The sequence below is a fragment of the Trachypithecus francoisi genome, unplaced genomic scaffold (genome assembly GCF_009764315.1).
Source record: "Trachypithecus francoisi isolate TF-2019V2 unplaced genomic scaffold, Tfra_2.0 Lachesis_group10, whole genome shotgun sequence".
NCBI classification, from domain to species: domain Eukaryota; kingdom Metazoa; phylum Chordata; class Mammalia; order Primates; family Cercopithecidae; genus Trachypithecus; species Trachypithecus francoisi.
In genome coordinates, this window is record NW_022681455.1 from 122,012,451 (window position 1) to 122,036,188 (window position 23,738).

The 23,738-nt window shown below is 40.8% G+C and overlaps 1 protein-coding gene across 2 annotated transcripts in view; it reads left to right on the plus strand.

The window, feature by feature from the left end:
- Window positions 1–23,738, plus strand: part of GAN (gigaxonin) — a 66,943-nt gene that overhangs the window by 21,043 nt on the left and 22,162 nt on the right. For both annotated transcript variants that reach the window (XM_033219124.1, XM_033219125.1), the window contains exons 2-5: window positions 16,761–16,875; window positions 19,319–19,669; window positions 21,706–21,923; window positions 22,454–22,575. In XM_033219124.1, the coding sequence (XP_033075015.1) occupies window positions 16,761–16,875; window positions 19,319–19,669; window positions 21,706–21,923; window positions 22,454–22,575 (806 nt within the window). The remainder of the gene's footprint in view (window positions 1–16,760; window positions 16,876–19,318; window positions 19,670–21,705; window positions 21,924–22,453; window positions 22,576–23,738) is intronic.

Below are 23,738 nucleotides of genomic sequence, written 5' to 3' on the forward strand. Positions count from 1 at the left end.
CAGCACTTTCGGAGGCTGAGGCGGGCAGATCACCTGAGGTCAGGAGTTCAAGACCAGCCTGGACAACATGGTGAAATCTTGTGTCTACTAAAAATACGTGGCCGGGCATGGTGGTTCACCTCTGTAATCCCAGCCCTTTGGGAGACCCAGGTGGGCGGATCACTTGAGGTCGAGAGTTCGAGACCAGCCTGCCCAACATGGTGAAACCCCCTCTCTACTAAAAATACAAAAATTAGCTGGGTGTGGTGGTGCACACTTGCTATCCCGGCTACTCATGAGGCTGAGGCAGGAGAATCGCTTGAACCCGGGAGACGGGTTGCAGTGAGCCAGGATCACGCCACTGCACTCCAGCCTGGGCAACAGAATGAGACTCTGTCTCAAAAAAAAAAAAGTCCATTCAAATGATGAGTCATTCTAAGATCTGTATGAGGAAAAAAGTGTTTATGGTGAGTAAAAACCATAATCTAGGTAAAAAGAATTGGTGGCAGAGAGAAATGAATAGAGGGAAATGAAAGGAAATAGTAGAGTCCAGCTCTGAGCTCAGTGAGAGGAGGTGCCCCCTGCAGGTTCCTGCATTTCCTCCCCTTCCCGCCTACCTTATCCCCTTTGCTCTCAGTGCTCCAGTGTGAGGCTGATGGCGGTTCCCAGGCAGGTCACCAAGACCATCCTGTGTGTTGTTGCTCTCTCCTCCCCTCAGCACTCCACTAACGTGGCTTTGTCCAGTGGGGAGAGCACCTTGGTATTAGCCTGCGTAGCTCATGGAGCTGTACGGAGGGCAGCTCACCTCTAGGCCCCTGACACCCAGTCCATACCCCACTGCCTGATGAGGGGCTTCCTTGGGTTTCCCTCTGAGACCTCTGGTTGTGTCTCAGACATCTGTGGAAATGCTCTTCTTCCATGTAGATGGAATTCTTGGATGGCAGGAACTGTGAGATAGAGGGGTTGATGTTTTCCCACCCACAAAAGTGGGCTGTAAAGGCTTCTGTGAGACGAGGCCATCTGTTAATGGAAACATTAACTGCAAATTGATATTCCGTTTAAGTTGAATGGATACTAAAAAGATCCTTTTATTTTTTATTTTTATGTATTTATTTATTTTGAGGTAGGGTCTCACTCTGTTGCCCAGGCTGAAGTGCAGTGGTATGATCACAGCTCACTGCAGCGTCGACCTACTGGGCTCAAGTGACCCTCCTGCCTCAGCCTCTTAAGTAGCTTGGACCACAGATGTGCACACCACCCCAACTGGCTAATTTATTTTATTTTATTTTATTTTATTTGTAGAGAGGAGGTCTCACTCTGTTGTCCAGGCTGGTCTCAAACTCCTGGGCTCAAGCGATTCTCCCACCTTGATCTCCAAAAGTGTTGGGATTGGTAGGTGTGAGCCACCATGCCAAAAGCTTTATTTTTCAGAGCAACTTTACGTTCACAGCAAAACTGAGAGGAAGGTACAAATATATCCCATGTACCCCCATCCCTACCCATGCACAGCCTCCCCCATTATCAATATCCCACACAAGGGTGGTATACATTTGTTACAATTCCTGAACCTACATTGGCACATCGTTGTCACTCAAAGATTGTAGTGACATCAGGGTTCACCCTTGGTGGTGTGCCTTCTGTGGGTTTGGACAAATGTGCATGACACGGATCCACTATTACAGTATCACCCAGGGTGGTTTCACTGCCCTAAAAATCCTCTTCCCTGAAGGTCTATTTTCGGGAGTTCCTGAAGACAAAAAAGCAGTTGGAAGGCATCTGTGAAATAAATTCCCCATGGGAATATGAATTATTAGTTTGGCGTAAGTGGGTACAGGAAGAAGCTACACAGGCCCCTCTTCAAATATCTCAGAGTCCGTTCCTGGTAGCTACACAATCCAAGGTGACATGATGACATGATTCATTTGAAATTGTATGAGTAATGCCCATGAATCACCCCCAAATTTCTGCAAATCTTGACTTCTTGAACATTACATTCTCTTGTGTTCTATTTAAATATGTTTCATTGCTTCTATTGGAGACAAGCTTTTACATCAGAGGGGAAGAAAAGTCACGAAAACTTATTCTCTATCACTGTTACGTCACACCCCATTCAGTCACGTCTAAAATGATTCTTAGAAGACAATGACCAGGCCCATTACCTGGTAGGTTTGTTGTGGCGTTTAGACACATTGAACTTTTCCAGCAATTTGGAAGTAAGAAGAGGACTGTATGTACCCAGTGGATGACTTTGGCTCAATTTTAGTTACTTACAAGTTGTAGACCCCTTTCATGGATGTAAAACTTTGAATCATACCAACTTCTTTTTTAGCTGGTAGTCAGTGACTTTTCTTATGTCCTTTTTTTCCATATTGTCAAGAAAATAAAATGTATATTGTTTCATTTTCTGCTCTACTGTAATAGAACAGAAAATTTTTTTAAAAAGTTTGGCCAGAGGATGGGTGCTTGGGAGAAAAATAAACTTAGACCACATGATGTGCAAGAAGTATGTTATAAATCCCCGAGTACTGATTGATTTGGCCAGAGTTAAGCCTCGAGGACTTACTAGGGTAGGTCTCGGGGCTGAGTCTCTGCAGTAATTCTATATAGCTCGTTTCAGCAGCTCAGTCAAGAAATGTTCAGGGATGGAAGAGATTGCAAATCACCTTAATCTCTTCTGTTTACAGTTGAGCAACAGGGCAGAGAGGGGAAATGTCTTCCCCTAGAAACAGAAAGCTGGGAACAAAGTGTCATGCATGGTATTTATATTTGAACACCTTGAGATCCATTTTTATAATGCTCTCAATTGTTTCTAATTTTTTTAAGAGTGTTGTAAAATTGTCAAGGTGGTATTTTAAGGTTGCTGCAATTTCTAGGAGAGTTTGTAAATTGACATCATGTAATAATAAAAGAATATTAAGACTTCCAACACATTTACATGTGTGATCCTGTAGCCTCCTGAGGTGGGGACGGAGAACATAGAAAAGGCCTGTTGATCTGTAGGCTCACTCAAGGAAAAAATGATCAGTTATTAACCCTTTAGCTTAGCTCTTTTTAAATGATTATTATTCATTACTCATCCAGTACAGTTCATTGACTTCTCAATTATATGTGGCAGAGATAAAAACAAAGTGCAAGATGAGAAAATTCTGGATAAAAAAGGGAAATCTAAGGCAAAAATGTTTTGGTAGGTATTAGAAAAATGAAGGTAGGCCGGGCGCGGTGGCTCAAGCCTGTAATCCCAGCACTTTGGGAGGCCGAGACGGGCGGATCACGAGGTCAGGAGATCGAGACCATCCTGGCTAACACTGTGAAACCCCGTCTCTACTAAAAAATACAAAAAGCTAGCTGGGCGAGGTGGCGGGCGCCTGTAGTCCCAGCTACTCGGGAGGCTGAGGCAGGAGAATGGCGTAAACCCGGGAGGCGGAGCTTGCAGTGAGCTGAGATCTGGCCACTGCACTCCAGCCCGGGCGACAGAGCGAGATTCCGTCTCAAAAAAAAAAAAAAAGAAAAAGAAAAATGAAGGTATATGGAAGGAAAGAAATGCAAAACAGAATGGAATAAAACAAAAGGTATATAGAGATTTAAGTTGGGGAGTTGGGGGAAAAGTGAAGACAGTAAGAGAGAATAAGAACAAGTTTGTGTAGTTACGAAATTAGAAAGGAATGGTGACTGTCCCAGAAATGCGGGAGGGAAATGGCTGTGAATGGCAGAAGGCTGTGGAGCAAGACTGCTTCCCAGTAGGTTTGAGTGACTCTTAAAATGCAAGACTGGAAGGGAGGGCTTTTAGAGGCCCTGATTTCCAACTTTCACTTCATTCTTGGCAGACAGATAGATGATCATCCAGCCTAATGCTACTAAGATGTCGTGTGCAGGCTGGTGATGGTCTGCAAATTGTTACCTGCCCATGGTCATAGAAGCACAAGAGTTTAGAGACTCTGTTAGCAGTCTGACAGAGTAATTTATGTCTGTTGAATTTTATTTATCTAGGAATTAAGTCATTATGTTTTACAAAATATTCATCTGGGATTAATTGGAAATAAAAAAAAACATAGCACAGATAATTGGAGAAGCACCTATTAACCCCTTGCTACTCAAAGAGTGGTTTGAAGACCGACAGAATCCTCATCACCCAAGAGCTCATTACAAAGGCAGGCACTCAGGCCACATCGCCAGCCTTCTGAATCAGAAAAACCTTGTTTTGACAAGTTGCCAGTTGATTTGTATGAGCATCAAAGTTTGAGAAGCACTGGGCCTTAATCCTTTCAGTGTTGTACAGATACGGTTATTAAAAGTTATTCCTTATTTTTGGTCTGGTTCAGCTTTGTTGTAGCTGAGGTCATCAGAAAAAGTCATGTGGCAGCGCTTCACATTTAAAGACTTGAGTGTTTAAAGACCACTGTCAGCTCCAAGTTTATTGTACATGTGATCATTGAACATCATCTTCACTTTGTAAACTGCTGGGCTGATTGTAAGCATACAGTGATAAAGAGGGCTCCAGTCTTAAGGAACTTGGAGTTGAGTAAAGGAAATACAGAAATACCATAATGTAGGCCAGAACTTGATATCCCATAATATGTCATAATAAAGTTACTGATAAAGTGCTGGGGAAATTTATAACAGGAATTTATTTTTACCTGCAAAGAGGTAAGGGCAGAGGTGCAGCCTGTGGCATGATGGAATGATCTAGGAAAAACCTGTAGAACAGCTGGCATTAGAACCGGTAGGAATTGGGCAGGCACAAATGGTATTGAGGGAGGTTAAGGACAGGATAGGATGATGGGAAAGTGTCAGGGGCAGGTGTAAGTATCTGAATTTAAACCATAATTAAAGTTTTGTTATTTAACCTTCAGATGTTTGGAGACTCTGAGTGTACAGCAATTCATTTTTTCATGGGCTTTGGAAAGGATCACAGTTTATAGAAGTCTGAAATGGTCCATGCTTATATTTCAGAAAGTCACTTTTTCTGTCCTGTTAGCCATTGTGTATCCTCTGCCACCTGCTGAGAAAAACCTGTATTCTTTATATTTGTTTGTTTTTGTTGTTGTTGTTGTTGTTTTAAATAGAGTTGAGGTCTCGCTGTGTTGCCCAGAATGGTCTTGAACTCCTGAGCTCAAGCAGTCCTCTCACCTCAGCCTTACAAAGTGCCGGGATTACAGGCATGAGCCACTGTGCCCAGCCAAAATCTGTACTCTTTAAAAATGATCCTCTTTCATTGTGGAAACATATGACAGTAGAATAATCTTTAAAAAATAATAATAATAAAACCCATCTAGTCACATGAGTCAAAAGTAAAAATAAAATAGAAAACAATAAAAGGGCTCCTTGTCCAACAGACATCTCATACAGGCAGGTGCCACTGTGGGATGAAGCTTTCAGAGGAAGGATCAGACAGCAATATTTGCTGTTCTGCAGCCTCCACTGGGGATACCCAGGCAAACAGGGTCTGGAGTGGAACTCCGGCAAACTCCAACAGACCTGCAGCTGAGGGGCCTCTCTGTTAGAAGGAAAACTAATGAACAGAAAGGAATAGCATCAACATAAACAAAAAGGACATCCAAACAAAAATCACATTCGTAGGTCACCAACATCAAAGACCAAAGGTAGGTAAAACCACAAAGATGGGGAGAAACCAGAGCAGAAAGGCTGAAAATTCTTTGGAACCCAGCTCCTCGCCAGCAAGGGAATAAACCTGGACAGAGAATGAGTTTGACGAGTTGATGGAAGTAGGCTTCAGAAGGTCAGTAACAACAAACTTCTCCGACCTAACGAAGCATGTTCTAACCCATCACAAGGAATCAAAGAACCTTGAAAAGAGGTTAGACAAATGGCTAACTACAATGACCAGTGTAGAGAAGAGCTTGAATGACCTGATGGAGCTGAAAACCACAGTATGAGAACTTTGTGAAGCATACACAAGCTTCAGTAGCTGATTTGATCAAGCGGAAGAAAGGATATCAGTGATCGAAGATCAAATTAATGAAATAAAGCAGGAAGACAAGATTAGAGAAAAAAAGTGAAAGGGAATGAACAAAAACTCCAAGAAATGTGGGACTATGTGAAAAGACCAAATCAGTGTTTGATTGGTTTACCTGAAAGTGACGGGGAGAATGGAACCAAGTTAGAAAACACTTTTCAGGATATTATCCAGGAGAACTTCCCCAACCTAGCAAGGCAGGCCAACATTCAAATTCAGGAAACACAGTGAACACCACAAAGATACTCCTTGAGAAGAGCAACCCCAAGACCCATAATTGTCAGATTCACCAAGGTTGAAATGAAGGAAAAAATATTAAGGGCAGCCAGAGAGAAAGGTCGGGTTACCCACGAAGGGAACCCATCAGACTAACAGTGGATCTCTCTGCAGAAACCCTACAAGCCAGAAGAGAGTGGGGGCCAATATTCAACGTTCTTAAAGAAAGGAATTTTCAACCCAGAATTTCATATCCAGCCAAACTAAGCTTCATAAGTAAAGGAGAAATAAAATCCTTTACAGACAAACAAATGCTGAGATTTTGTCACCACCAGGCCTGCCTTACAAGAGCTCCTGAAGGAAGCACTAAACATAGATAGGAACAACTGGTACCAGCCGCTGCAAAAACATGCCAAATTGTAAAGACCATTGATGCTGTGAAGAAACTGCATCAATTAACAGGCAAGATAACCAGCTAGCATCATAATGGCAGGATCAAATTCACACATAACAATATTAACCTTACATGTAAATGGGCTAAATACCCCGATTAAAAGACACAGACTGGCAAATTGGATAGAGTCAAGAACCATCAGTGTGCTGTATTTGGGAGACCCATCTCACGTGCAAAGACACATGTAGGCTCAAAGTAAAGGGATGGAGGAAGATCTGCCAAGCAAATGGAAAGCAAAAAAAGCAGCCGTTGCAATTCTGGTCTCTGATAAAACAGACTTTAAACCAACAAAGATCAAAAGAGGCAAGGAAGGCCATTACATAATGGTAAAGGGATCAATTCAACAAGAAGAGCTAACTATCCTAAATATATATGCGCCCAATACAGGAGCACCCAGATTCATAAAGCAAGTTCTTAGAGACCTACAAAGATAGTTAGACTCCCACACAATAATAATGGGAGACTTTAACACCCCACTGTCAACATTAGACAGATCAACGAGACAGGAAATTAACAAGGATATACAGGACTTGAACTCAGCTCTGGACCAAGTGGACCAAATAGACATCTACAGACCTTTCCACTCCAAATCAACAGAATATACATTCTTCTCAGCACCACATTGCACTTATTCTAAAATTGACCACATAATTGGAAGCAAAGCACTTCTCAGCAAATGTAAAAGAACAGAAATCGCAACAAACTGTCTCTCAGACCACAGTGCAGTCGAATTAGAACTCAGGATTAAGAATCCTACTTAAAATTGCACAACTACATGGAAACTGAACAACCTGCTCCTGAATGATTACTGGGTAAATAACGAAATGAAGGCAGAAATAAAGATGTTCTTTGAAACCAATGAGAACAAACACACAATGTACCAGAATCTTTGGGACACATTTAAAGCAGTGTGTAGAGGGAAATTTATAGCACTAAATGCCTACAAGAGAAAGCAGAAGAGATCTAAAATCGACACCCTAACATCACAATTAAAAGAACTAGAGAAGCAAGATTAAACAAATTTAAAAGCTAGCAGAAGACAAAAAATAACTAAGATCGGAGCAGAACTGAAGGAGATAGAGACACAAAACACTCTTCAAAAAGTCAGTGAATCCAGGAAGTGGTTTTTTGAAAAGATCAACAAAATTGATAGACTGCTTGCAAGACTAATAAAGAAGAAAAGAGAGAAGAATCAAATAGATGCAGTAAAAAATGATAAAGGGGTTATCACCACCGATTCCACAGAAATACAAACTACCATCAGAGAATACTATAAACACCTCTACTCAAGTAAACTGGAACATCTAGAAGAAATGGATAAATTCCTGGACACATAGAGCCTCCCAAAACTAAACCAGGGAGAAGTTGAATCTCTGAATAGGCCAATAACAGGTTCTGAAATTGAGGCAACAATTAATAGCCTACCAACCAAAAAAAAGTCCAGGACCAGACGGATTCACAGCCGAGTTCTGCAAAGAAGAGCTGGCACCATTCCTTCTGAAACTATTCCCATCAATAGAAAAAGAAGGAATCCTCACTAACTCATTTTATGAAGCCAGCATCATCCTGATAGCAAAACCTGGCAGAGACACAACAAAAAAAAGAGAATTTTAGGCCAATATCCCTGATGTGAAAATCCTCATCAGTGCAAAAATCCTCAATAAAATACTGGCAAGCCAAATCCAACAGCACATCAAAAAGCTTATCCACCACAGTCAAGTTGGCTTCATCCCTGGGATGCAAGACTGGTTCAACATACGCAAATCAATAAATGTAATCCATCACATAAACAGAACCAGTGACAAAAACCACGATTATCTCAATAGATGCAGAAAAGTCCTTCGACAAAGTTCAGCAGGCTTTCATGATAAAAACTTTCAATAAACTAGGTATCAATGGAATGTATCTCAACATAGTAAGACCTATTCATGACAAACCCAGAGCCAATATCATCCTGAATGGGCAAAAATTGGAAGTATTCCCTTTGAAAACTGGCACAAGACAAGGATGCCCCCTGTCACCACTCCTATTCAACATAGTATTGGAAGTTCTGGCCAGGGCTATCAGGCAATAGAAAACAATAAAGGGTATTCAAATAGAAAGAGAGGAAGTCAAATTGTCTCTGTTTGCAGATGACGTGATTATATATTTAGAAAACCCCATCATCTCAGCCCAGAATCTCCTTAAGCTGATAAGCAACTTCAGCAAAGTCTCAGGATACAAAATCAATGTGCAAAAATCACAAGCATTCCTGTATTCCAATAACAGACAAACAGCCAAATCATGAGTGAACTCACATTCACAATTGCTACTAAGAGAATAAAATACACAGGAATACAACTTACAAGGGATGTGAAGGACGTCTTCAAGGAGAGCTACAAACCACTGCTCAAGGAAATAAGAGAGGACACAAACAGTGGAAAAATATCCCATGCTCATGGATAGGAAGAATCAATATTGTGAATATGGCCTTACTGCCCAAAGTAATTTATAGATTCAATGCTATCCCCATCAAGCTACCACTGACTTTCTTCGCAGAATTGGAAAAAAACTACTTTAAACTTCATGTGGAACCAAAAAAGAGCCCACATAGCCAAGACAATCCTGGGCAAGAAGAACAAAGAACAAAGTCAGGAGGCGTCACGCTACCTGACTTCAAACTTTACCACAAGGCTACAGTAACCAAAACAGCATGGTACTGGTACCAAACATACATAGACCAATGGAACAGAACGTAGGCCTCAGAAATAACACCACACATCTACCACCATCTGATGTTTGGCAAACCTGACACACACAAGCAATGGGGAAAAGATTCCCTATTTAATAAGTGGTGTTGGGAAAACTGGCTAGCCATATGCAGAAAACTGAAACTGGACCTCCTTACATCTTATATACAAATCAACTCAAGATGGATCAAAGACTTAAACGTAAGACCTAGGACCATAAAAATCCTAGAAGAAAACCTGGGCAGTACCATTCAGGACATAGACATGGGCAAAGACTTCATGTCTAAAACACCAAAAGCAATGGCAACAAAAGCCAAAATTGACAAATGGGATCTAATTAAAGAAATTCTGCACAGCAAAATAAACTATCGTCAGAGTGAACAGGCAACCTACAGAATGGGAGAAAATTTTTGCAATCTATCCATCTGACAAAGGGCTAATATCCAGAATCTATAAAGAACTTAAATAAATTTACAAGAAAAAAGCAAACGACCCTATCAAAAAATGGGCAAAGGTTATGAACAGACACTTTTCAAAAGAAGACATTTATGCAGCCAGCAGACATACGAAAAAACGCCCATTGTCACTGGTCATTAGAGAAATGCAAATCAGAACCCCAATGAGATACCATCTCACACCAGTTAGAATGGCGATCATTAAAAAGTCAGGAAACAACAGATGCTGGAGAAGTTGTGGAAAAGTAGGAACACTTTTACACTGTTGGTGGGAGTGTAAATTAGTTCAACCATTGTGGAAGACAGTGTGGTGATTCCTCAAGGATCTAGAACTAGAAATACCATTTGACCCAGCAATCCCATTACTGGGCGTATACGAAGGATTATAAATCATTCTGTAAAGACACATACACACGTATGTTTAGTGTGGCACTATTCACAATAGCAAAGACTTGGAACCAACGAAATGTCCATCAGTGATAGACTAAGAAAATGTGGCACATACACATCATGGAATACTATGCAGCCATAAAAATTGGTGAGTTTATGTCTTTTGCAGGGACATGGATGAAGCTGGAAACCATCATTCTCAGCAAACTATCGCAAGATCAGAAAACCAAACAACACATGTTCTCACTCATAAGTGGGAGCTGAACAATGAGAACACATGGACATAGGGAGGGGAACATCACACACCAGGGCCTGTTGAGGGTGGGGGCCTAGGGGATGGATAACATTAGGAGAAATATCTAATGTAGATGACGGGTTAATAGGTTCAGCAAACCACCATGGCACGTGTATACCTATGTAACAAAACTGCACATTCTGCACATGTAACCCAGAACTTAAAGTATAATAATAATAGTAAAAGGGGCTTCTTGTAACCTTTTCCTTGATAGCCTGGTTTCCCCCCATCCTAGTACTGTCTGCAAGACACATTCAAGTTTTCCACCGACAGGAGTTCTGGGGATGGTTTCAGGGTATAACTGTTCCACTTCAGATCGTCGGGCATTGGATTCTCACAAGGAACGTGCAGCCTAGATCCCTCACATGCCGAGTTCACAATAGGGTTTGTGCTCCTATGAGAATCTAATGCCACAGATGCAAACAAGTACAGCTAGCTCTTGTTTGAACCTGGGTTACTTTAAAATAAGAACTCTAATTCCAGCCTGAAGCTCCTCTATCCAAACATGTGTTGGAGATACCTCCTTTAAATTCGTTAGTGACTGTTGGTGTCCATCTGGGTCTGGTCAGGAGAGAGAAACCACAGAGCAGTTTGAACAAGGAAAATTTAATATAAAGAGTTAACTACAACAGGAGATTAGAGTAATGAGGGATTGGCCAGTAAGAAGTAAAGAAAACTCTAAAAAATACAGGAATAGATATATGGAGCATCTGCTACCCCAGAGCTGACTTACTAGGACACACCCATGGCTCACTGCATGGCAGAAAAGCCACACTGTGGAACTTGCTGGAAATCTGTCTTCTAAGGTACCAGTCCATGTCCTTAGGACTGGGCCACACAGCGGGAGGTATGTGATCGAGCTTTCCCGCCTGAGCTCTGCCTCCTGTCAGATCAGCGGTGGCGTTAGATTCTCATAGGAGCGTGAACCCTGTTGTGAACTGGGCATGTGAGGGATCTAGGTTGCACGTTCCTTTTGAGAACCTAATGCCTGATGATTTGAGATGGAAGAGTTTCACCCTGAAACTATCCCCACAGCTCCTGTCTGTGGAAAAATTGTCTTCCATGAAAGCAGTCCCTGGTGCCAAAAAGGTTGGGGACTGCTGCTCTAAGATGCCTGAGAAAGCTATTCATGGGAATGTGCTTGAAGGAGGCTCTGGGGAAAACTTCAGGGTATGGTTACAGCTGTGCACTGTGGGAGCCTGGTGCTGGGAGAGAAGACTGCCTGGCAGGAGGCAAGTCTCTTCACCAGAACCAGCGAGCAAAACTCTCACTTCCTGCAGTGTCTCTCTAGTGCCTTTAACTGAAGCTTAGCATCATGCCATTTGACAAAGGAAAATGATTTAAAAGGATCAGATCCATTTTTCCAAAGCAAGCAAAAAAGGGTGAATTTGGAGCTGGGAGGCTATATATGTTGATAATCAGTTCAGTGACTGAGAAATACAAATAGTCTTGACATCCTAGGTGAAGACATGTCTGCTACCAAAAAGATTATATGATGCATTTCAAAGCCAGATACTTCGGTATTTTGTTCTTACCACTTACACTGTTTTCTCTCTTGATGGAGAATTGACTCAGATTCTTTCCTTCACTTTTAATAAAAGCATCCGGCAAATAGATAAACCTAGAGGACAGCCAGTGGCAATGAAGTACCTTTTGAGGAAAATCATTAGTTCACTAGAAACTATATGGGCAGGAATAGTAGATAGCAAATACAGGGAGGAGAGGAAGTTGTCTAAATATCCTCTGTATACTGTCATACACATTACGTATTCTGTGTTAAAGACCTACAAGGGCCTTCTGTCACCAGAATGGACTGGCTTCCTTCTGCTGGTACATAGCTGTCATGCCAGGATCATCCTTCACCATTACTCTGCATTCCTTTCACTTCCTTCCTGTTTGGATTGCGTCTTGTTAATATCCAGAATGTTCCACTTTCTTGATATATTCCTTTGTTTTGTTGGGGCACATTTTCTAACACCATCCCGAGAAAGGTTGCATGGGAAGTAAATTGTTTTGTGACTTCATATAGCTGAAAATGTCTTTGTTCCCTCCTGCCACTTGATTGATAGTTTGGCTGGTTATAAAAATCTAGGTCTGAAATAATTTTCTTTCAGAATTTTAAAGTGATTTATTTTTTGTTACTTGACTTCCATTTACAAGTATGAAGCCATTCTGATTCTTGATCCTTTCCATATAGCCTATTTTTCTTTCTGAAAACTTGTAAGACTTTTTTCTTTATTTCCAGTGTCCTGAATTGTTATGATGATGTGCTCTGGAGTGGGTATGTTTTCATCTGTTGTTGAGAGTACTTCCTTAGTAGTCTTATCTTTTTTGATGGGGTGACATTCCTTTTTTTCAGATGTTGAATCTTCTGGACTGATCTTCCAGTTTTCTTAACTTACCTCTCCTATTTTCTTTTTTAAAAAACTATTTAATAAATTTTTTAAAAATAGAGATGAGGTCTTGCTGTGTTGCCCAGTCTGGTCTTGAACACCTGGGCTCAAGCAGTCCTTCCAAAGCGCTGGGGTTATAGGCATAAGCCATGTGCTCAGCCATCTCTTGTATTTTCTGCCTTTGTCTTTTTGCTCTCTTTTCTAGGAGATTTCTTCAACTTTTTATCTTGACCCTACATTAAAAGAAAAAACAAATTTTTTTTGCAATCATTAACATGTTTTGCTGGCTTATGAATGTTTCTTTTTGTATCATCCTACTCTTGTTTTATGTACACAATATCCTGTCTTTTCCCTCTGGGAAGATTAAGATGAATTTTTCTTTTTTCCTTGAACTTTTCATTTTAGCACAATCCTTACTTCCTTTAAGTTACTTTTTTTCTTATCAGTTTTGGTCCTGTCTTTTATCTTTGTTAAATATCTAGTGAGTCCTGTTTGCTCGATTTTAATAGCAGTGCTCTAAAACAGTTTCTTAACCAATGTGCCAAAAAAATATGTTGCAAGTGTGTGAAGATACTGATGGCGTCAGTCTTCAGAGTAGCTGAGCAGCATATCCAGAGACTGGGGGCCCTGTCTAGCCCTGAGCCTACAGGCCGCCCCTATTTAGCCCAGAGTAATATTACGTTTTCTGTGTGTAATGTGACATGAGAAAGTTTTAGAAGTACCAGAGCCCTGTAGGTTAGACTTGTTGAACACAGGTTTCGCTTTTGTGTGATCAAACTGGGTCATTTTCTTAGGGCAGATTGATGTTCATGCCCTTGGGTCTGTATCCTTGGGCAGATCAAGTCCTCCAGAAGTCTTTGTCTCTTGCTTGGAAGATATGTTCTGGCTTTCAGTATTTTAAGAGCAGAGTTGGGAGAAAAAGACTAATGGTCCAGCATTCAGTATGTAAACATTCTGTTAACTCTCAGTTACAATACACCTACCCTCAAATGTGCCTGGTACTCCGCTGTCCAGAGACCTTCAGTTGTATATTATTCAAAATATAAGTCATTTGTCTTCCACTGGAGCTAGGAAGAGTCTTATTAAGCTCTGAAGGGAAGAAGTGTATACACATGGAGGGAGAATCCGGAAATTCAGCTATTTCCTAAGACTTTGTTAATTAATAGTTCTCTTTTTAGCTTATCTTTCACCCCCTGCCCCACCCCAACCCTGTCCTCACCTACCCTGTATTACCAGTTCCCGGAGCCTTTCGGGAGTCTTTGGTCCAATTTAGGTTGAGTCTCAGCTTTGCTTACTGCTAAATTAGGATTAAGCTTCCTCAGATACTCCAAGTCAGTTACCCTTGTCTGTTTTCTAGCATATGAAATTTCAGTGACCGGGTGCGGTGGCTGATTCCTGTAATCGCAGCACTTTGGGAGGCTGAGGTAGGCAGATCAGTTTAGGAGTTCGAAACTAGCCCGGGCAAGATGACAAAACCCTGTCTCTACAAAAAGTACAAAAATTAGCTGGGTGTGGTGGTGGATGCCTGTCGTCCCAGCTACTTGGGGGGCTGAGGCAGGAGAATCACTTGTACCTGAGAAGAGGAGGTTGCAGTGAGCCATGATCACGCCACTGCACTCCAGACTGGGTGACAGAGTGAGACCCTGTCTCAAAAACAACAAAAAAATGAAATTTTGTTAATATTATTTCCTGTTCTCTTTGTATTCAGTCTACCAAAAGTCTGATTCTTTATTGACTTTATTATAGAAGTCTGAATACAAATAATGAATTTAAATATTTGTTTCTAAGAAGTTCTCCCTGTAAACTCACTATTTGGATTACCAGTATTTGAAGGTGTACTTTTCTTTTCTTAGAAAACATGGTTATTAGGTAGCAGGTAACCCAGTGTCAATCCTGAGATTTAACAGAGTTATAATTCATGCCAACAGCATGTTTCAAAGCTATTTTTAAATTTCACTTGATTTTTTTTTAAAAACCTCAAATTTTCTTAGTAAAATATCAAGAATATCTGGGTATAAGTTCTTAAAACACAAAAAGCATTGACTGAAAAATTGTTTTTCAAATTCTTTATCACTTTGTTTAAGAAGTCTTTTTTTCACTTTGGGAGGCCGAGGTGGGCGGATCACGAGGTCAGGAGATCGAGACCATCCCGGCTAACACGGTGAAACCCCGTCTCTACTAAAAATACAAAAGATTAGCCGGGCGTGGTGGTGGGCACCTGTAGTCCCAGCCACTGGGGAGGCTGAGGCAGGAGAATGGCGTGAACCCGGGAGGCGGAGCTTGTAGTGAGCCGAGATTGCGCCACAGCACTCCAGCCTGGGCAACAGAACGAGACTCCGTCTCAAAAAAAAAAAAAAAAAAAGTCTTTTAAAAAAAATTTTTAAAAGGCTCTTCTTAAAAAAGTTTTTTAAAAGACACCTTTTAAAAAGTTCATCTGTTAAATGATTAGTATCAGAAATACATAAAGAACTCCTCCACCTCAATATGTGAAGGACAGTTAGTGAAAAATGAACAAGAGACATGAGCAAATGTTTTGCAGAAGGGGAAACATGTGGCCACAAACATACAAAGAGATGTTCAGCACGTGGCTAGTAAGAGAATGCAGATGACAACCACAGTGAGATACCATATTTCACTTATTCAATTGACAAAACTTAAGAAGTGTGACAGACTCAAATGTTGTGGAGTTTATGAATCAACAGATGCTCTTACACATACATAGTATATGTGGCTGTAAACTGCGCCACCTACTATGGAGAATAAGTTAGCATAATTCTACTCCCTGGAGTAGACCCAAGGGAAAATTTTTTTTTTTTTTTTTTTTTTTGAGGCAGTCTTGCTTTGTCACCTAGGCTGGAGTGCAGCGGCGTTATCTCAGCTTACTGCAACCTCTACTCCCAGGTTCAAGCTATCCTCGTGCCTCAGCCTCCTGAGTAGCTGGGATTACAAGCGTGCGCCACCACTGCTCCCAGTCGATTTTTGCATTTTTAGTAGAGATGGGGTTTCACCATGTTGGCCAGGCTGGCCTCGATCTCCTGGCCTCAAGTGATCCACCCACCTCAGCCTCCCAAAGTGCTGGGATTAGAGGCGTGAGCCACTGCACGCAGACAAAAAAGTATTTATCCTAGTACAAAAGAGTCATATGCATTAATAGTCAAAGCATCACAGTTCACAGTATCAAAAACCTGGAGACAACCCCAGATGCCGATTAACAGGAAAGTGGAGTATTGCACGGCAGAAAGAACAAAAGAACCAGTGTGATATGGACACCTCTGTAAACTTTAAGTCATCTTTTTAAAACAACAAGAAAAAATGGATGATTAATAAATTATGAAAGACCTTAAAATTTAAAATGTCTATTTCATGGATGCAGTAGTAAAGCAAGGAAAAATTGAGCATAGGATTTAGGATAATGGTTACTTCGGTGGTGGAAGCAGAGGAGTGGATTGGTGGGGAAGACCATCTGGTTAGAAGCAGGCTATTGACAAGGTCTTAGCTTTTGTTTTGGATGGCAGGTTTGTGGTGTCCTTGTTACATTATTGAAGATTAATTAGGTAATTCCGTCTATTAGAAAATAAGCCTAAAGGGACTGAGATTTCCAAGGTGAAATACAGATTCACGGTCATGTGGATCTTAGTTCTTTGCTCATCTGTTTTGTGTTTGTTTTTTAAGAAGTAGCATTTGGGATCCTGGGACCAATGTTTTGTAGTTGAAAATTATAAAAATATGTAGACCTAAAGTTAACGAACTAAATTTTCTAGGTGGGGATGCATGTACTGATAAGTATCTTATACGTTATAGAGTATTGAGTACATAAATATTTATAGCTATTTCTGTTCTTTCATAGAAATTTTACATTTTTTTCCCTTTCTTAGGACAAAGTTAAACTATAATCCTCCAAAAGATGATGGATCAACTTATAAGATTGAACTTGAAGGGATATCGGTAATGGTTATGAGAGAGATCCTGGATTACATCTTCAGTGGGCAGGTATGATGAGAAACAAAGGAAGGAAGACCTAAAGTAGAGGCTTCTCAAGCTCAGGGTGAGGGTCTCCTTTCATCCATTATATGACAAAGTAGCACTGTCATCTTCATCTTCTGTCACCGTGTGCATTGACTGACATCTCCTGCTGGTAATGGCATCCCACGTGTGTTCTTCCATGGCTCTGCTCCTAGAGAAGCAGACGAAGTAAGATCTTAGACCCAAATCCCAGTTTGTTGCTACCATTCTGAGCTCCACCTTCTCATATGAGATATTAAAGAACATGGGATGCTGCCTTGACTGCTGTCTTTTTGGTTTTTGCTTTGGAATCCCAAATCCAATCTTGCTTTGTATCCACACGACTAGGGATACAAAACTTGTTTTGTCTCCATAGCATGGAAATAGGAACTTCCTGGGGCGTTGTGGATTATTTGGTAGAGATAGAGAGTTCCTCGTAGATCATTCCCAGAGAAAGAGGACTGACAGAAACGACAAGCACCTTATTCATGATGCCCTGGTCCTGTTGCCTCAGGAGTACCCACATCCCTGCCCCACCCTCAGTCTCTCTTCCTGATGTCCCTTTCCTCTCCATGTCCACTTGAACTTCTGGAGGCTTTGTGATACCCAGGGAGGAAAATGATAAGCGATCAGACTTCTTTCTTTTCCTTTGCCCTCCTCTGATTACCCATTCCCCATGATGTGATTTCAAGCATAGCATGAGGACTCAAGAAAAATCTTCCATGTGAATCAGGGCTAGTTATTTTTTTTGTTTTTTGTTTTTTGGGTTTTTTTTTAACCGAAGGAAGAGGTCAGTGCATCTTACCTTTGCTGTGTGAGAATGCATTTCATCTTTATTCTTTCTGAGATCTTGTTCCCTACTCTCTCCTTTATTCCTTCTTCATCCCTCTTGTTTTCCTTTCTGTAGGGGCTGTTTCTCCTACATATTTTCTAAGTATTCTGAATGTATTGCTTTCTTTGTCTAAATATATTCATTCTGTCCAGAGTTAAATGCAGTGATTCTCATCCTTTTTGAAGCTTTTGGTTTGATTTATGCTTTCTCTCTTCTCTCAACACTAGGGGGTGGGTATGTACATGGATGATTGTTAAAAGTAAATGAATTTAAGTTAATTTGGGGACAGCCCGGAGATACTCTGTAGCATCACAAAACCAGGCCTAAGACCAACCTCTGGTCCAACTTGTAAAGTCAGTCCAGCAGCAGTTATTAGTATAATGAGTTATAAGCCAGTAAGAGCTTATTCATGTTCAGGCTTGGATTTGAAACTTGAAACCTTATTTACGGATTGACTTCTGTGATTTGTTTCCAATTTAAATTTAAAATGATAGTTGCAATGTAAATTATAACAAACTCCTGAATTGGCAGTTTTGTTTTATTGAAATGCAATTCAGTGTTTTTTTTTCACGTGCCTATATTTGAAGAGTCTACAGCTGCCTGCTGTCTTGTGGCTAAATGTAATGTCATATAAATGGAACATTTTCCCCTACTTGTGGCTTACTCAACATACTACTTTCCACATTTTTGTTGTTCAGTTTCTAAGACGATTGGCAATTATACTTTTTAAAAAATCTGGTACAAAAAGTGTAAAATATAAAAATGATTCTTGCAGTACTCTTCATGAAGTCTCCCTTGCATTTGTGAATGTGGGTGAAGTGCCCATGCTTTGGGGTCGTCCACTTAGGACTGTGACAATATTTTGGAGAACTGTTTCTTTCTTGATGCTTTGGAACACTGTGAAGTGGGTGGAGAAAGAAGCGTTAGTCAGAAAATTGAAGAAAACTAAGGAAAAGTAGATGTTCATAATGAGAAGAAAAAAAACTAAAAACACCCTTGTATTAGGAATTTATTCCAAAAAGTAATTTTGAGACCTAAATGTATCTATCTGTGAACCAAATTGCATGGCGTACAGTGTTTTGGGATGTGGAATGAGGCTTCTGAAACACCGTAAACCCTTTTTCCTTTCAAGGGGTTAGCATTCAGGTTAGCATGCCATTTAGCAGAAGGGTGAACCTCGTAGGTTGGGAGGCAAGATTTTCATCAGTTCTGATGCTGGTACTTAATCATGTTGACTTTACCATAGAAGGTAGAACTTTCCATTTCCCAAGCATTTGAGTCATTAAGGTTTTTCTCTGAATTACAGAAGTGAGCAACATGGACAGTTTACCCTAGAAGGGTTATTGGTGGTTGACATTGGTACAGTAAGGGCAGAGCTGGGGAAAGTTAACCAAGCACACATTTGCTTATGTTGGTGCCTTCCAACTCTTGGGGAAAAAAAAAAAAAGAAATGCTGCGTTAAACCATATGAAATTGCCAGTATTCGATTATCTTTGATGTAAAATAAATGGAAATTTCATGTGGCCCAAACTAATAGATTAGTGGTTTGGGTTTTAAATGTACACATTCAAATATAAGATAATTATTCTACTTTTTTAGATCAGGCTAAATGAAGATACAATCCAAGATGTTGTTCAGGCAGCAGACCTGCTACTATTGACAGACCTTAAAACCCTGTGCTGTGAGTTTTTGGAAGGCTGCATTGCTGCTGAGAACTGTATCGGTATCCGTGACTTTGCACTACATTACTGCCTCCATCACGTTCATTACCTTGCCACAGAATACCTGGAGACTCATTTCCGAGATGTCAGCAGCACGGAAGAATTCTTAGAACTGAGTCCTCAAAAGCTTAAAGAAGTGATTTCTCTTGAGAAGTTAAACGTTGGCAATGAAAGATACGTCTTTGAAGCAGTAATTCGATGGATAGCACATGATACAGAAATAAGAAAGGTACCTGTCATTTATAACATGGTCAAATTTGCCTTTTTATTTCTTTTTAATTACAGTTATAGTTGTTTTATTTTTCTTCTTCAACGTGAAAGACTTACAAAGCAGCAATCTAAAAGATACCTGTAAAACATGTTTTCCTATATCATAAAAGCAGTTGGTTTTTGAGACCAGTCTGTAAAAGCCCATGCCACACAATAGATCAGTGAAAATATTAACCCTTGTAAAGAGTGTAATATCCTTTGTATGTTGTTTTGAATGGGAAAATACATTTCAAGCTCAAGCTGGAGATTATAGAAATGCAGTATCCCCACCCTGGCTCTCAGCTTCCTGACCTACTACATCACTAGGCTAACCTCTGCCAGGCCTCAGGTGCCTGCAGCAGGCAGGGGGGTGGCACGTGGAGCGCTGGCAGGGGTGGAGGGGCATGGGCCTGAGGAGCTTCAGGTGTGATTGACACCACGCAGGAGAAAGCAGGCAAGCTCTGGAGTTGGTGTGGCAGTGCAGTTTCGAGAGGGAAGGTTCTGGGAGTGACAACCTGGAAAGAGGGTCTTAAAGAATATCAGCCTCTAGATCCAAATTGTGAATACCTTGGAGGAAGGAGCAAAATCACAGGACTTGAGGGTTTTGGGGGCAGAGAGTCTCAGTCTTTCTCCCAGGCTGAAGTGCAGCAGCCAGAGTGGCATGATCATAGCTCAGTGCAGTCCCAACCTTCCTGGCAGAAGTGATCTTCCTACCTCAGCCTCCGAGTAGCTAGGACCATAGGTGTGTGCCACCATGCCTAGCTAATTGTTTGATATTTGTAGAGACAGGGTCTCGCTGTGTTGCCCAGGCTGGTCTCAAACTCCTGTGCTCAAGCAATCCTCCCACCCCAGCTTCCCGAAGTGCTGGGATTACAAGTGTGAGCCACCATGCCCAGCCAGGACTTTAAGTCTGATTGTTATAAATAAGACACTAGCTGCAATTAGTGTTTTCAAAATAAGAAATATATTAGGTGTTAGAGAATGGATCTCAAAATGTATAATTGTACTGTTAATTGTTCTTGTAAGTTAAAAACTAGACTATTAAGTTTTGATGATTAACATAATTTTTTTAATTCTGTAAGCCCGAAAGTATGTATATTTAGAAACTATATTTGTAGTATTAGTTTTAATTGAGACAGGTAAGGACAGGTAGTGTTCTGTTCTCCATGTTAGTTGGGGAAATTGGTAAAGGAGGTAGAAAAATTAGAAAAATTTCCAATGTGCTCCTACTCACCAAGACCACAGTGGGACATGCTGCTCCTCGCCAGCTTCCATCCTGCCCTCTTCTTGCCTTGAAGCAAGGGAGATGCTTAAGGTTGGCTGGTTGCTGGGGAAATGAGGCAGTTCTTTGTCCTTTGGTCAATTTAAACTTCGTGCTGTAAAGACAGTTGATTTTTAAAACTCACAGTTTTATTTTACATTTGTAAAGTACTTTAGTCAGTTGGTTCAAATTTAGTGATTTAGCAGTAAGAGGATATAATTTATATTAGTCGTGTTAGATATTTTTGAACAGTAATTACTGCAGAAATGATTATATAGTACTCAGGATTTTTTTAAACTTTGGCTTTTGTATATTTTTCTTATAATATTAATGTTGACATGTTATCTTAGTTTACCACATTGTATCAAGCTATTACTGCTTATAATATTTGTATAAACAGGATTTAACTTATGGCACATCCAAATGTGTGAAAGAAAGCAAATTATAGCTGGTTTTATCCCTGTCTTTTCCTACTGAAATGGGACTTCTTTAAGGTGTGAAGGAAGCTGCTTGAAACTTTACAGTGATACCTCAAATAAACTGATGATTTTTTAAAATTAAACTTTTACTTATCAAGACTGTGGGCAGTAGACAGTCAGGGCCAGGAGAAGATGTTCAAGCAGGACCGATGTGTCTCACTTGCCTGGTAATAACCTGAGTGTTAACAGTTTGTTTTCCATGAGGTGGAAAATGTAGATTCTAAAAATGATGCGTTTTCCATTGTTTTCGCCCCATCTTTCTTCCCTCTTCTGCAGGTCCACATGAAGGATGTTATGTCAGCTCTGTGGGTTTCAGGGTTGGACTCCAGTTATTTACGGGAACAGATGCTGAATGAACCATTAGTACGAGAAATTGTCAAAGAGTGTAGCAATATACCACTCAGCCAGCCACAGCAAGGAGAGGCGATGCTGGCCAACTTCAAACCCCGGGGCTACTCCGAGTGCATCGTGACTGTTGGTGGAGAAGAGAGGGTGTAAGTATGAGGTGGGAGTTGTTTGAAAAGTGGTGTATGGGAAGAGGTAGTTCCATGTAAACAAGAATTCATAATGTTTTTCAGTATCTAAAGCATAATTATATTCGATTTTTTAAATGTGTTAAATATTCTTTTTTTTTTTTTTTTTTGAGACGGAGTCTCGCTCTGTCACCCAGGCTGGAGTGCAGTGACCGGATCTTGGCTCACTGCAAGCTCCGCCTCCCGGGTTTATGCCATTCTCCTTCCTCAGCCTCCCGAGTAGCTGGGACTACAGGTCCCCGCCACGTCGCCTGGCTAGTTTTTTGTATTTTTTAGGAGAGACGGGGTTTCACCGTGTTAGCCAGGATGGTCTCGATCTCCTGACCTCGTGATCCGCCCGTCTCGGCCTCCCAAAGTGCTGGGATTACAGGCTTGAGCCACCGCGCCCGGCCGTGTTAAATATTCTTTAGTGCACTAAAACTAGTGATGGTTACTTATAAAAAGAACTGTACGAAGCACATTAACTACTGATCAATTATTTACTTCCTTAGTTCACGGAAACCCACAGCAGCGATGCGATGCATGTGCCCTCTCTATGACCCTAACAGGCAGCTTTGGATCGAACTGGCCCCTTTAAGCATGCCGAGAATTAACCATGGAGTTCTCTCAGCAGGTACCGTTCTGTGGCAAATTTTCCTTAAACACCAGATCAAGTAATGTGTAATCTCAAGGTTTTACAGAGTGACTCAGCCATTTAAAGATACAACTTTATTATCTCTACATGACATTTTTAGTGTAGTTCTAGCTTTTGAGACCGTGGTTAGGAAAACCGTATCTTCTGTCAGTCCTTATTCTCCACAAATCTTCAGCACATAGCTGCTTTTCAGAACTACTGGAGGAGCAATTACTTGATGACTTAATGTCAGGAGAGCAAACTTCAGTGAGGCTTACCACTAAGTAGCTGGAGGGCCGCACCTGGAACACAGCATTTCTTTGCACTGTAGTAGTCCCATCTTTGAAATTCATGCAGCTTGGAATTACAATATGTAATTATATGAAATATGTTATATAAGGCTGGGCACAGTGGCTCACACCTGTAATCCCAGCAGTTTAGGAGGCTAAAGTGAGAGGATCACTTGAACCCAAGAGTTCAAGACCAGCCTGGACAACATAGGAGAGATAACTGTCCTTACGAAAAATCAAAAAAATTAGCCAGGAATAATGGCCATGCATTTGTGGTCCCAGCTACTTGGGAGGCTGAGGTGGGAGAATCTCTTGAGCCCAGGAGATTGAGACTGCTGTGAGCTGTGATCACATCACTGCATTCTAGCCTGGGTGATAGAATAAGACCCTGTCTCAAAAAAAAAAAAAAAAGAAGAAGAAGAAGTTATGAGACTTTAGGAAATGCTACTTAAATAGGCAATGGCTTAAAGTTATTTACTACAGAAAATGTTTTACTTGACCTTTACAAGTTTGAAAACTGCTCTTCTTTATCCAAAGCTCTCCCTTAACGAGGTGATAGAAAAGAGAGCCATTGAGGCATTGCCTTTGCTGGCTGCCTTTCTTTTTGCCGTGGTCCTGCCCCCTTGTCCACCTGAGAAGTATCATCTCACATCATTCTAATTATGGTCAGCAGCCCTCCTGCAGTCCTTATTTAATTGTCTTTCCCCAGCAACATCATCTTTAAAAATTTATTTTTTATTTTATTTTTCTTTTTAGAGATGGGATCTTTCTATGTTGCCCAGGCTATAACATTTTTAAAGCTATACTTTACCATTCTGTATCATACAAATGGCCAAGCTCTACCATAGTATAGAAGTGGAGTCTTTTATGAGT